The sequence below is a fragment of the Lepisosteus oculatus genome, chromosome 11, assembly GCF_040954835.1.
Source record: "Lepisosteus oculatus isolate fLepOcu1 chromosome 11, fLepOcu1.hap2, whole genome shotgun sequence".
Classification (NCBI taxonomy): Eukaryota; Metazoa; Chordata; class Actinopteri; order Semionotiformes; family Lepisosteidae; genus Lepisosteus; species Lepisosteus oculatus.
The window spans coordinates 23,417,646-23,433,393 of NC_090706.1; the positions used below are offsets into that span (position 1 = coordinate 23,417,646).

The following is a 15,748-nucleotide window of genomic DNA, read 5'->3' on the forward strand; positions in this document are numbered from 1 at the left end:
CTCCAGATGAAAGCATAAATAATTAAATTGTTCAGTGCACACTATCCAAGTCAATGCCCTCTGGGTCAATATCTGTTCAAAGGGATTTTTGCAAGCTCATAAAGTGGTCAAGGCTTCTAATTATTTTCCTAATCAGCACATAAACCCAGATAATTATTATAGTTTTTCCTTTTAAGGAGTATGTTTTCATTTTCTTCATGAGCAGCCAATATTAGATAGACACTGTGATGGCTCACCATGAATACGTTGCCAAGGCAACGTTGCATAAGAATAGAGTCAAGGAAACCCTACTGCTCAGTCAAGGAAGTTAAAAAAACTAGTACTTCTTTTCAGGAACCTTAGGATTCAGTTACTGTTTATATCCATTCAGAATCTGTGGATCACCCAGAGGTTTTAGTTCTGTGCATACATAAAATATACGTAACAAATGCACACAGTAAAGGAAAGGAACAATTGTTGAAGAAAAAGACATTGAGTTAACCTTGACTAATAAACCCAGGTTTCAAACACAGCCTCTAGACAACCTATTATGTAAAATGAATTTCATATACTTGTATCATGCTACAGTATTTCAAGCAATCAAGTGATACCAGAGCGCAGACACAAGTCTCTGGTTCCCTGATCGTTTTCTCTTGTGCTTTTGAATTTATAATTTATAATTCAACAGTTACAGTTGCTTACAATCTTGCTGTCCCATGGGACCATACTGGAAGCTGGTTACCTAAGGGAAGTAAAGAAGGAAGTACTGGACACTATAGCTGTTGTGGTTACCTGTAGCATACTCACACAGCCATGTCAAAATACCTGTTCTTTCATTTTACTTTTTTTCTTTCACAGGTGGGTACCTATTGAAGAAATTGTAACATTGCTGTTATCAATTGTTTAGAACTCTGACGTACATTCAATTCACATGCTTACAGTGGAATGACTTGATCATAAAATAAGTTAAATATTATTAGCACCAAACAGAAAAAATAGTCTTCACAAATATAAGCTTTTGTTTAACATCCAGTATATTTGGCTTTGCTTTTGAGGGATCGAGTGCCAGGTGGTAAATGAATGATCAGCTGAGTCATTATCACCTCGTTGCACCTCAAGAGCTGTCCTCGTTCTCCTGTAGGTGTTGAGCTTGGAGGTCTCCTCGACCTCGAGACCCTGTACAGAGGGGTGGAGCAGAACATGAACCAGACCAGGAGGTCTCGGAGGCAGGCCGTGGATCGTACCTACAACATTGAGGTGCTGCTGGGGGTGGACGATTCAGTGGTGCAATTTCACGGCAAGGACCACGTTCAGAAGTACCTGCTGACTCTCATGAATATTGTAAGTTAACTGAGCCTCTTTTACTCCTTCAGTTTCTTAAGTCCCTCAGAGGATCACAGCTTCTTCTGTACAGAAGAATTCTGAATCTCTAATGTAATTAGAAGTTGGAAGTATTAATAAGAGTATCTTAAATGTATAATTTTGTGTGGTTGTTCTCATAATGTAATCTACAGGCCCTGCACAGCCCCTGGGCATTCAATATACAGTACAGGCATTGTTGTTAATTCCAATAGGATACTGAGCTGCAGTCATATTTTAGTAGAGCAAAATACTCCTAGAGTGCCCTACTATGATATGTTGTTTAATCTAGAGATTGTGCTGTCGACATGACTGCTAACGAGTAGAAAAAAAGAAATAAATTGAATTTCAATTACATTAATTTTGTGTGTTGCTTTCTGTTGGAAATAGTACTTAACAGAATTTATAAGTGACAAAAAAGTGGTCACCAACATATCCCCATCAAATGACATTGAGGTCTTTTCTTGTTTAGTACAGTGTAGAGTGTGTCTAACAATAATATGTCTGTTGCACATTAGAGTCTGAGTTACCTGCATTGTAAAGGGTTACTTTACATTTGATTGAAAAGTTTTCAGTACTTTTAGTCTAAACATTCAGTATGTACTGAAAGAGGCAGGTATTAGTTTGAATTTAAAGGGGTATTTTCCTTCTTCTTCAAAAAAAAAACATAATAGCAACTGATTGAGTAAGTAGCTTCAACAGCAGTTTAGACCCAGCTGAACACTTTACTTTTAACAAAAACATTGTGTTCTTCAAAAATGTACTTTTGCTGGTTTTCTGTATCAAAGAGGGTAAAGCTTGCAGGAGTTAAGTTGTGTGATGCTTTGCTGTCAGGGTCAGATTTTCCTGGGTCCTCTGTTTTGAATTTTAGGGACTTGGGGAATGTGCACACATATCTGTATTTTTTATTAACCTAATGTTTTGGGGTTGTTTATGTTTAAAGCGGCTTTATTCGCCACATTTGGGCTATTTATTCGTTACCAAGATTTTGATATGGGGCCAACAATAATAACATTAGTTAATAATATTGTATTCTGTTGTGTTTCATTGATATCTATGATTATTTTTAAAGATTTTAATGAAAGATTTAATTTAAGATGTATTACTATTTTAGATTCCAATCCTTGATGGCATCAGTCCAGCAGGTTTTATAGGTCTGGCACAAGATCTCAAAGACCTCAGTAAGAAGGTTAAATGAATGCAATTAAGGCTCAATTTGACCAGTTTATCTTTTCCACATGAATCTAAAACCACAGATTAATTCATGAGACCCACAGCACGTGTAGGGCTGTTGCATCAAGGACTGGATTGCAAAAACCTATAAAGTATAAATATAGCTGTAGAGTATCTTCAAAACACATCAAATGTGATAGGGGAGATAAAGCTAACAGAAAAAGAAAGGTCAGATTTAGTTGCTGAATACAGCTGGGTCTTCTGCCATTTTCTCTCAATACTCAAGTGCTTGGCTGAATTAATGTGTGTAAGCCTCAATCAAATTCATCACCTTGCTTAATTATATATATAATACAAAACACATACTGTACCAGTTTTTCTCCACTCAATGACTGGTTTTGCCTAAGCCTAAGGTAGAGGCTGGTTTGAGCCATTCTAAATGACCCTCAGTCTTTTATCTTTCATCTCCAGGAGATGCCACAAATTAAGGCCATCCATCTCACTTTAATTTGAACAAACTACTGACTTTTTTACTAAGAAAAAAAGTAAAAGCAAAATGAGCTTGGGTTCCCCCTTGTCCAGGATTTAATGAGATTGCTCTCTTTTTGAAATACTGTAACTGTCCCAGAAATTGTCCCATACTGTATTTTTGTTAGATCCTTGACACTGAGTTTACTGCCCTTCATTAATATTGTTTGTACTAGTCATTCTCCCCTCTTCCTGAATCATGCACTATTTTTCTAACCATGAAATCTTTAAAGCTTGTATTCATGGTCCTTACAAAGTTAGTTCTTGCCATTTTAATTGCTGTACACGGCAACAACAGCCTATTGAATACAAGAAATGATGTCAGATTCAATAGATGTGTTACCTTGCTGAGTATAATACAAGTTTTGGCTACAGTATTTAGCAGCATAATGCATTAAAATGCGGAACAGCTTCTACCGCCAGGCAATAAGACTGCTAAACAGCCAAACTGCAGTCACCTTCAGCAACCAACGTAATGGTCTTTGTTAAATGGTCAGCTTACATGGACATACAGTTTTCCATTGTATTTGGCACACTGCATATTTGGACATAATGTATTGCATACACTCTGGATATGTAGCAGTTCAATTTATATTGAGTTTTTTAAATTACATTTTTATTGCACTATTATTATGTGGCTTTATTCTGTAACTTTTAATTTTATTATTTTTATTTTTATTCCCCCCTGATGAGCTCGCAGAAAAGACATTTCATTGCCAGCAATAACTGCTGCACGCTGTATTGTTCTGCATTTGAAAAATAAACTTTGATTGATTGATTAAAATTCTGAGGATTGATAGATTAGAGCATGGAAATAAATTGAGAAATGGGTGGAAAAACACAGCCGGTTGACAACCACAAAAAAGGAGTTAATATAATGTTAAAAATTCAATTGAAAAGTTGTTTTTTTATGAGCCTACAGTATATCATTTCTGTTAGAAAAAAGGAACATCTGAAGCAACAGCCAGTACATCTGCTTAAATAAAGGTAAAAATGTGCAATAAGTATAGACAGTTTAACTCTGGGTTCATACCCACTTTTTTGCATAAATGCTTTAGAGTTTTGTAAGTCAGAGGTGGTAGCAATACAGTGAACAGTACCTGCTGTCCAAACTCCTCAGTTTGGTGTGTGAGAAAGCACTAGTACTGTAAACACTGAGACAAAATGTGCCTGTTAAATCTTTAATGCAGTAGTTGCAACGGGGAGCAGGTGTAGGAAATGTCAAATGTGTGTTTTTTTTTCCCTGTTGGGATTGCTTAGTTGGTATATATTGGATTTCTGCAAAGGTGTCTTTATGAAACATTCTGATCGCAATGACAAATATTCACAGGGTGGCATATTTTGAGATCACAGTGGCACAGGTCCTGCAGATGGGATTCATTTCCATCACTGTGCAGTCTCTTAGAGCCTGACTAATGACCTGCCTATTGGCTGGCTTCCAGGGTCTAAGGATTTATTTGGCCATGGCTGACACAGCAGTAGCCATAGCTGCTGAAATCTACAATCTCATCCTATCTCACTTTCCACCACCACCCCCACTTTAAGCTGGCAATACCATGGATGCAAAATTATGTTCTTTTATTGTTAGTTTTATTGTTAGTTTTTTCAATTTATGTTGTCTCCACAATTTATGTTGTGACAACATAGCTGCACATGACTACACATTTTTTTCCCAATATATCAGTTAAAAGTTATTTCAGGGTATTTTGGGAATGGGGTAAAATACATAGGAGACACAGGACAAAAAACTTTCTTCATCTTGGCTTTATAAAAACTTTAGCAAAACTGTATAGTGTTTTAATATAGATCAGAATTTTGCATGCATATAATATTCAGCCAGGTTTTACTTTTAAAACATCAACTTACAGTACACTATATTCATCAGATTTTTCTGTCTTTGGGAAATACTGTATAAGCTTTTGGGTCAAAAAATATTTTTTACATATTCAAAACCATCTTAAAATGTTAATAACCTTGGACAGATTTTTCAATAAGAAAAAAAGGCAAATCAGTACTCATGTGATCCTATTATTCCTTAGATAGGCTTCAGGTAAGATGAAACACTTTTGGCATAGTGTTGTAATGTTGGCTGGAATGTTGGAGAAATTGACTCCACTATTGTGATCATGGGACGAGGTTAATACTGTGGTCAGCTGACTTGTTCTGCCTTTCTCTTGAGTACAGGGGTTGACAAAATTTGAAATTTCAGGGATCGTCTGTATGTTATCAATGCAAGAACTGACTGAACTGCTTTTCATCTCTTCAGATTAAACAACCACTGTGATTGTAAGTGAGTGGTGCTTAATCTTTGGTCACTGTTAGTTCTTAAAATCTTAAATCTTAAATCAAAAACCTGCAATTCAAGTAAGGGTGTGTAGACTTTTTATATCCACTGTATATAAAGGGAGAGCAGGGTGGGGTAATCAGGTGGACAAAAATATCTGCCTGCTAAAGGTTTGAGTATCATCTTTTCAAAACCATGTTGCAAGGAAAAAAGAAATAGTAAATATAAAAAATGTTGTTTAAATCCTCTTGGAATTCCTGCATATATGTGAAAAGTTTTATTAAGAGGTACTGAGGCAGCATTTAATGTCATTCCTCACTGTGGTATCTCCTGGACATTAGTGTGGTGCAGATTATGTTGAATTGTGATGCTACACATCAAACTCTGCTGTAGGATTTTAAAATATCCTTGTACAGTACATGGACTGTATGACCTTAAGGAACAGCGGCTTCTTAACATATTCCTGGATTAATTGATGCCTGACTGAATTCAGTGAACAGCCATTCTAAAATAATATTATTTGTACCCACTGTCTTTTTGTGCACCATCACTGACCACGTTCACAAAGACCTAGAGGGGTGACAACAAGAGCTGTGGCTCAAGAACTCCACAATTCTGCCCCAAACAATCAACATCTATAATTATCTAAACGCAGATGTAAGTGGACCCCAATAAACAGGGTTCAACAGTCATGAAAATATACTCTTTCTGATAAGGTGGAGTGCTATGATCTTGACATCTCAAGTTTGAGCCCAGGTAATGTGATTATGTGACTGTGACAACCATTCCCCAAATGGTGGCACATAATTGGTGGAGCCTCCAGGGTAAGAATTGAATTAGTCAGCTACCCTACCCAAGGCTCTCTTTACTTTCCAGTGAAACAAAAGGCTCACCAAACCTCCTGGGTACCTGCAGGCTTGCAATGACTTGAGCAAAGGATGTGTCGCTGCTCTAGTAAGCACATACTCCTCCTGTCAGGTGCTGTGAAGCTTGTGTGTCAAAAGATGACGGTCTCAGTTGATGTGTGGGTAGAAGGAACATGGCTTTCCTTTCTCATTCTCCCTATGTGGATACAGGAGTCATTGATGTGAGCCTGAAAATCATTTGGCAGTTCTAAAATGGGCGTGCATAAAATTAAAACAGCTATTCAAAAAGCAGGCCAGTGTCAAATAAAAAATTGGAATTGATTTGGTCTCTTAAAAATGGCAGGTGAGTTGACGTTTTGAATTAATGCAAGACCTAGTTAAATTAGCAAAAAGTGACATTTGTCAACAAATATTGATACTGTGGTAATATCTACAACATAACCAAACCAAGAACCATTCATCGCATTGGTCCTTCTGCCAAAGTCATGCAGTCATTCCTCTTTATTTCTCTTATAACTGTGATTTAGATTGTCATATACAGTAAAAAGGATTGGAATGTCAAATAGTTTTCTGTTTTTGTTCATGTTTGTTTATTTTATCTTTGTTTCATATATTTAGCTCAGTTCATGAATGATAAACATTCTTATATTTGAGTGTGATTAACATATTCCAGATTTGATTAGAATTCTAATTAGGACTTTAAGAGGAAAAGCATATTTTACTGAAGTGGTACTAAATTGCTGTAGAATTCAGTGCATCTAGAAAGAAAATTCTGTGTTTGCGTATGCCACATGTTTTTAATAAAATTTACATTTCCCAGTGCTGTCTTAAATAAAGTAAATGTAGAGATCAGACCAGGCCACTAACTACACTTCCATTGTAATTATAATGAAGGTCTTTGCCATTAATGTGGATCTCCACACATTGAGCTAACAAGGAAGAGTGGGGTTGACTGGAAGCAAAGGAGAATAAAATCTTCCTTGGTAGGTGGAGTTTAGGCAGCAGTATTAGCCAAGCTTACAGGACAGCCAGATACAAACCCGCAGCAAAGGCCTGGCTGTGGCTGAAGAAATGCGAAGCGACATTTGGACAGCTTGCACTATTGAAGTGTCTTGTAAGCAGAAGCCCAGAAATGTGCCATGACACCTTTTTGCCCACGCCAGGAACAAGTGGCTTCAGCTCATCTCTGCTGCAACTCAGCGTAGCATCTGTTCAGTGTCACACACTTCGTTTGGAGGCCACAGACTAAACACTACTATTGGAAACTGTGAAAGGCATTTAAGCTTAAGGACACTGCAGAATGGTTAATGAGTGTGTGCTTTTGTTGGAATTTTAAGATATGTCTGGGGTTTTTTTTGTTCTTTTGGCCTTTTTAGGTGACTACCTTGCAACTTAATCTCTTCAATTATTTTATACCTGAACTCCTTTACACCTTGGATTAAAATCTGGCACTGGAAAACGAAATGGTGTTGATGGACTTCTAACCTTATTCTCCAAGTCAGAAAGTCCAAATCAGTGTTTAGTACTATTAAGCACTAAGGTATAGGCCAGTGGTATCCAACTCTAGTTATAGTGAAAGACAATTGGAGACTTTCGTCAAAAACCTAAGGATCCTGGTTTTTGGAAGCACATGGCCACTGTTTAACTAACATTTATGCATGGAAAGAATCTCAGCGCACCAAAACTTCTTCAGTAATATAAATGAAGCAAATTAATTCCTCTTTATTGCTCCACTGTATTCTATATACAGAAAATAAAAATAAATGTATAAATAAAATCAATATTTTATTTATAAAAATAAATACTTTATTTCTCTTTTTTGAACAAGAGATTTTTCAATGTAAAACAAATGTAACAGGTTCCTAATACTCCAAACAAAACATATTTCAGAGAAAAAAGACCATAAAAAACAGTTCATTAAAAAACTTTTCATTGACTTTTAATTTTAGAAAAAACATACTTGTTTTTTCTAAAAAAAAGGTACAATCATTTTGATAATAATCTTAAAATGTGTTTAAAGCTAATGTAATATGCTGTAAAAACTGTACACGGAAACTGCATGCTTTTTGGTAATTACGTTGTTAAGTGAGAGACACATTATTATGCATATTACTGTTTTGGGAGTGCATCTTATATTGCCCTTCAGAACCAATGAAAACATTAGCCAAAACTTTAATTTCTTATTACGCTGATTGTTTCCTTACTAATGAAGAAACAACAAATTATATTATTTTTAAAGAAATACTTTTTCTCCAGTTACCACCTCATTTTCAGCACTGTTGAAGTGCAGACCAAATCAATGCTGGCACAGGTTTGCATCTTGCATCTATTTATACTTTTATCGTGAAACAAAATGCTCAGCTATCCAGACATGCTTTGTTTTGCCTTGAAACAGCTAGGAGCTGAGAATCTCAAAGATGTAGTATTTTACTGTAATGTGTCTCTGTACAGTATTGTTGAATCCTCAGGATAGCATGTGGGAGAAACGGAAATGTGCTGCCTGGAAGACTTCAAAAGCAGAAGAGCAACAGTTTAATGAAATCTGAGGCGGTTTACTTTTTGGGAAGATATTGTCTCCATCGACACAATTCCCTTGGCTGCACAATAAACTCTAAGCAGTATGGATTTGTCTAAGGCCTGCAGCGAACCTGCTATGTTAGTTTACGTTATATAAGAGTAATAAAAGCAGGAACAGGAGCATTGTGAGCTGTAGAGCGCTGCTTTATTTTTTATTTACAACACAGAGAAATGTTGGCTTGAAAAAACAAGATCAGAGCACGGGACTGGACATCTCATTGATGTAATGCACAGCAGGGAGTGAAAGGTAATCCATGCATTGGGTAAGATTTTTGTCATTTGTACAGTAGCTCAGGGTCCTGTGGGGAGCCCCAGATTGTATTGCATGACTGCACCCCAGTGAATCCAACAGCGCAGATGCCGGATGAGGTTAGGCAGACATCCGACATTCAGAAACTGATACTAACTACTTTTGTGGCACACTCAGCAGGAAGAGAATACAATGGCAGCAAGATAAAACCACAATCTTAAGGTCTCGCTAGAGGGATCAATCATTTTTTCAGTTTAAACTGCTCCTTATTCTGGTAATCACCATCTCCAAACTCTTCAGACTGTCAAATTATAATATAGTGGGATAAACTCTGTTGCTAGATTCTAGGTTTACCACACAACATGTGCTGAGACGATTGAGTCCTATGTGTGTCTGTCCTCTGATAGGCATATTGCAGTGTTAGAAAAACTGGTCAGCATTTAACACAATGCCTTAGTGTGTGCATCTGGATGATCTTAGCTGTTATGGCCCACTTTGCAAATAAGGCATTGAGCCAGTTGAATATCAATTAAGGGGTCAAATTTAAGAACCAGCACTGAAATGTACTTGCTTGCCCTAAGTTACTAGATATACTTTAAAAATGGATCTCTGTCATTTTAATCCTCCAAAACATTTTTTCATTCCTCTTGCTAACAAATCTCTTTCATACTTCTTTTTAACTTTAGGAAATACTGGTACATAGGTGATGCAGTTAACAAGAGCCATGCAATAAACTGCTTCCATGCATAAATCCTGATGTTTATTGATGCATGTTATAAAAAACTCTATTTACTGTACATACCATCTATAAGCATTGTTACATTTTAAAGTAACATCAGTGTGATGTTAATAGTTTGTATCATATTAAAAAATAAACAATTTAACAGCTCTATTGTATAAAGCATTCAGTTTAGTGATTTATACAATACTAGGGGTTTAGTACAGGCAGGCTCTTCCTAGGAACCATGCTCCAGGGTGCTGGCTGAGCTGATTAATATTGAATGCTCTCAGAGAACTATACAAGAAAAACACTCCCTTTGCAGTGCCTTTGAGCTAGAAGTCTTGGGATAGCAAGGCTACAGAATGTGCATGAATTAAATTCTCAAGTTGATCTGCATAGTCAGCTTTTTAGGCTTCTGACAGGGTGAAGGCCACAGAATCTGCCTTCGACAGACATGTCCTCTTGGATTTGTCTTTATAGGTTCAGAACAAATAAGCTCCATTAGGGCTCTCTTCTATTAATATTTTAGTGCATTTAGAACTGCCTATCACTGATTAAAGAGTGTGTGAGTATTGGGTATTATTGTGTATGTGGAGTCCACAAAAAACAATTACAAATATCTGCCATGTTCTTCAGCTGAATTTGGTCTGTCATGTCTGGACAACAAGTGACATGTTTCCTACATGTTTTACACACACATGAAGAAGGCTCATTAGCCAAAATGTTCATTTCTTTACAGCCTGCATACTGATGCAGCTCTCCACTTTCATACAGTACATGTTGTAACTACAGTATGTTCAGTGAGAAAATAATGACATTGTGTGATGTCTGGGCTGTAGCTGTTGACAGGCTTAAAAATCATAAATCTGCAACTGAGACATGGTTGGAACATGAACATTAATTTAGTTTTGAATTCCATTCCATCAAAAAATGCATTAATGCAAGGACAATTGTTTATCTTCCGATAATCAGATTCCTTTATCATGGCATTATCACACATGGATGGAAATCAAATTATACTTTAACTTCACATTCAAATTGAATCAACATTAAAAACTTTGTGTTGTTTGTTGAAATCACTATGGGTAAGATTACAAAGAAGGATGAACTCAACTAGAAGTCTGCCCTAGTTTAACATGTACAATAAACATTCTATTTATTGGTCATTTTGTATTATCTAAAGCAACTGTGTTAAAATAAAACTGCTTGCAATGCTTTAGAAGGTTTGGCTGTTCCACTGATACCAAACTTTTTTTGCACTGCAAAAAACAAATGCTGTAAAAAGATGTTTTTACGGTTTATGGTGTATTGATATACTGTACAGTACTGTTTCAAAATACAGTGTTGAATTGAAAGACTGCATTACCAAATAAGAAGATGCTGATTTAAAGACCTTCCATGAACAGTGCATTTGCCTTCTGCTTAAAATTGCTTGGGGAAAGAAATAAAAAAAGAAATGTAAGATAATGTGAGACTTGACTTTCAGCAGCTCCTGGTAACTGGTGTCTCTCTCTTCTAAAAACCCAATTATGAGGTGTCTGTCTCCTTATGATAATAATAATCACAGCTGCTAATATCCCATTTATTCTGACTTCCAGCTGCAGCTCAGCTGGAAACTAGCCTTACAGCTCCCCAGTCACCCCTGTATTTGTTCGGTCATCCCTAAAAGAATCCAATAACCTTACCTCTTAAAGAAAAACCAGCATGACAAGGTGGAAAAACAAATTGATTACCTTATAATTTGATCCAGGATCAATGGGCCTGAATCAAACACTCACCACCCCCACTATGTGTTTCTGTGGTATTGAGGGCAGGTTACTTTCAAGGTCAGGGAAACACTCGAACATTTCCTCTGTGAATCTTCCGTGAACCCTCTAAACAGAGCACATTCCTCCAAGACTTTTCAAACAGAATCTTGAAATTACATTATTTATGGGACACTCATATTACTGCATGTCTCACCAAGTGGTATCTGAGGTCTGCTTTCATGGCAACACATGAGCTTGTCCTGGGATTGCAGGTAACATTCAGTATCCCTCTTACTGGTGTAGTGTTAGTTGTGTGAAACATACCAAATACTATAATTCAATTAATAAATTGAGGTTGAATAGAAAAAAAAGCTAAAAGGACTATAGCTTTATTCCAGTTATTTTTTCCAGTTATTATTTATTTATCTAGTTTTTGTCTAACTGAAATGACTTGATTAAAGTCTATGGGTCATTGTCAACAGCAAAGCTTCTGTATGTACCCAGTTTCCAAATGAATATACTTAATAACCATCCATCATCCAACATTTTATCCAATTCAGTTTTGTAGGAGAGCCAGACCCTATCTGAACAAGCAACAGATGCAAAGCAGAATACAACCTGGATGGAACACCAATCCATTACATGGCAGACACAGACACAGACACGAACTCACACCAGAGCCAATTTTCCCAAAAGCCAATTAACCAACCAGCACATCTTTGGACTGTGAGAGAAAACCAGAGCATCCAGAGGAAACCCACACAGACACAGGCAGAACATGGAAATTCCAAACAGCCCAGAAATTAAACCCAGGGACCCAGTACTGCGATTATTTTTTTGTATTATTGGTCTCTTTTGTATGTTTTATATTTCAATATTTGAAATCTTAATGGATGTATGTGTGAATGTGTTAAATGTAAAATACATACATTGTTCTTTAGTTTCACATTTTTAGACACCAATCAATGCTTATTCTTCTGATATTATACAGCAGAGTACAGTAGTAGAAGCAGAGTATACTAGATGTGAAATCAGTATCAATGCTCCCATTATATACCTCAGAGTTTTTAAAACTCGCATCTCTGCACCACTTGAAGGTATTTTCACATCCAGCAGGACTCATCTCCTGTCACCCAAATCCATGCTGCATTGTTTGAAATGTGTGTTTGGATATTTTAATATCAGAAAAAAATACATTTACACCAGAAATAAACTGACTCCCAGACCGCATCTATGGTAACAGTAGAGCCTTGACAACTACTCTTGCAAGTGTTTATTTAGATTCATTTTTTGCATAAACCTCTATATTGTAAAAGCATTTATGTGATTGTTTTAAAATGTCTTTTCATTTCATTGAAATATACTGTATCTTGGATAAGCTGTATTTATGAAAAATAATGAATATACTTATACTGTAGGTACAGTAAATATACTAAATTGTAAAAGGTACATATTTGTTCTTTGAACATGTTCATCGTCATGTTCTCTAAGAACTGTTAAATGACTTAGTTCGTTATGAAGAAAATGTCATGAATTTCATTTTCTAACAATCCTATGTAATAATTCTTCCATTCATTTTCTAATTGCTTTATCCAACACAGAGAGCTGGAGCCTATCCCAGCAAGCAATTGACTCAAGACAGGATATACCCTGGACAGGATACCAGTACATTGCAGGGCACACATGAACACAAATAGAAACACTCACACCCAGGCTACTTTTTCACAGAAGCCAATGAACCTACTCCTATGTCTTTGGACTATAGAAGGAAACCCATGAGAGAAAGGGGAGAACATACAAAGATACAAACCCCAGTGCTGCTTTGCAGTAATGCTATTGACTGTGCCTCCATGCCTCCCTCATATGTAATAATCTCTTATTAAAATCTCACACTTAACTCATGTGAATTGGAAGCTCTATTTGTCACAGTAATTAAATTATCTCATTACTTACAAAGGCCTGAGACTGTATCTTCAACTCCTTCCATTAGCTGTGCTCCAAGTTGTGAAGATAGGAGGGAACTATTGGAATACTCAATTTCACAGCCATGTGGAAAAACTCACAAAGTCTGTCACTCCAAAAATACAATAACCACCTTTATTTTTAATGCATTTCACAAAACAAAATATTCTGTTTGAACTAAACAATACACAGTGCAAATAGCATGTACTGTCCAAAATATTCCAATTGGATTTGGAAAGCTGCTTATACTGTGTTTTGGAGCATTCTCTAAAATTTTCCACAAACGTTTAGAGAAACTGATTTTTAGATTATTTTTGAAGTGACTGAACCTCCTTACACAGTTCTCTGAAAAGGATGAAAAGATCAATCCCCCCATGTTCTGCAAGTGTTTGCCAATTAGTGTGTGTGAATGCACCACATACTACTATAAAAAGTTGTTACACCTAAGCAATACAATGGTTTGTCCTGTCTGGATAGGACATACAGTGTGTGTAGCCTGTTTTACTTTTAGTGTATAAAAAACTGTAATATTTTTTAAACATAAAATTGAGTTGATCAGAGGAGTGAGGACATGATTAGCACCCGCTCCTCCTAAAAACAGGTTATTTTATTCTCATTAGAAATTAAATGTCAGCCAGGTAATAATAGTTTAAATGTCAGGAATAAATGCCACGAATCTGTTAACAGACATTCTAAGCAAATACAATCCCTTGCTGTCTCATGAAAATAGACTCTCATTTGAATGTGAATTTAATAAAGGCTGGATATGTGGAGAGCATAATCTGTCTTTAATTATCTGCCTTTCTCTGTGGCACAATTAGGCCCCCAAAAAATTCTAATCTCTTTTTACCTTGGGAGACGTAAGTCTTCCTCTCTCTTCTTACTATCTTCCTCACTCATGCTATCATTTTTTCTCTCTGTTAGTCTTACCCTCTCTCTCCCTTTTTACAACCCAGTCTCTCTCTTCCACTTTCTCTTTCAACTTAAGCATCGGATCAGTACCGTGGAAGACCCTACTGAATTATTAATCTAGCCCTAATGATTTTCTGACTCCCTGACCTCTAGGCTTTCATTAGTTAGCCGGTAGCAGAAATCTAAATAATGAAACTCGTCTGAGACCTTCAAACGTAGTGGGGCTGTGCTAATGAGAATGTGTCCCTTGGAACTTGACACAAAAAGAAAACTATCAACTATCCTGTTCTTGTCAGTAAGGACAGATACACTGGAGGTTTCGGTCCCTAGTCTTTGTATAGCATTTGTGTACCTTGAGGGGTGTGGTTAAAAAAGGGAAAGAAACTGCTGAATGGCAACACAGTCCATTTAGACCTCATTAAGCTTCACCTACAGGTCAGTCTCGGTTTAATTGGTCCAGTCATCATTTGTTGTGACCCCTGGCGTTGCCAGGCAACAAACATTTCTCGACATTTTGTTGATCTTTAAGATGCCTTGATCAGAAAGTAAAGGAGTAGTCTTGTAAAATCTATGAAGAGTCTTTAGTTGCAAGATTTGAATTAGCTGCTTCCATGTTAGAAACATTCATTTTTATAACATTTTATGATATAATGCTCTGGCAGAATAAAACAAGCCACTGTGTCATAAATATACAGTACATATAACACAGGGCACCTGTTTACAACTGTTGGTCTAGGTGTAATACGACTTGAATACTCATATTCAAAATATTCAAGTTTATTATGTTGATTAGGGTGGTGAGTACTTAACCAATCAAATATTTTAGTTGTTGGTTCTCCTTTGTAGTATTTGCTGACATTTAACTTGTTTCACAAATGAAGGAGTTCAGTCACAGCATTCATCTTTTGATTAAAAATATTTTATTTACGAAAATGAATTAAAACATGTGTAGTGTATTGTAATTTGTCATAATGGGACATCATTCGATTGGGGTGAATATTTTTGTAGGACACTGTGCAAAAAATTAATGGAGTCTGTCAAAAAACAGTGCAGGGAACTTTCTGACAATTTTAATATGGAATCTCTTTTAGTCTTATAGGTGTGTATTATTTATAAATTTATAAGGTAATAGAATATTATTGGAAGCTTTAAAGCAGATGAAAATATTTTTTTATCCATAGTTGCAAAGTCGTTTCTGACTGCTTGCTTTGGCTTTCCAACACAAGTGAATGAATGTAGCCCTCTGTAATGATCAGGAGCTCTACATTTATAGTTTCCGGCACCCTGCTAAATGTCAGTCTGAACTTATCAATGTCCAAACGATCCGACAGCGGCCTAATGGCATTTGTAAATATCCATACTTAAATGTTAACTCATCAAATTAACAGG

General features: G+C 36.3%; 1 protein-coding gene across 2 annotated transcripts in view; it reads left to right on the top strand.

The window, feature by feature from the left end:
* Nucleotides 1–15,748, top strand: part of adamts2a (ADAM metallopeptidase with thrombospondin type 1 motif, 2a) — a 189,621-nt gene that overhangs the window by 135,571 nt on the left and 38,302 nt on the right. For both annotated transcript variants that reach the window (XM_015349607.2, XM_015349608.2), the window contains exon 4: nucleotides 1,121–1,320. In XM_015349607.2, coding sequence (XP_015205093.2) covers nucleotides 1,121–1,320 — 200 coding nt within the window. The remainder of the gene's footprint in view (nucleotides 1–1,120; nucleotides 1,321–15,748) is intronic.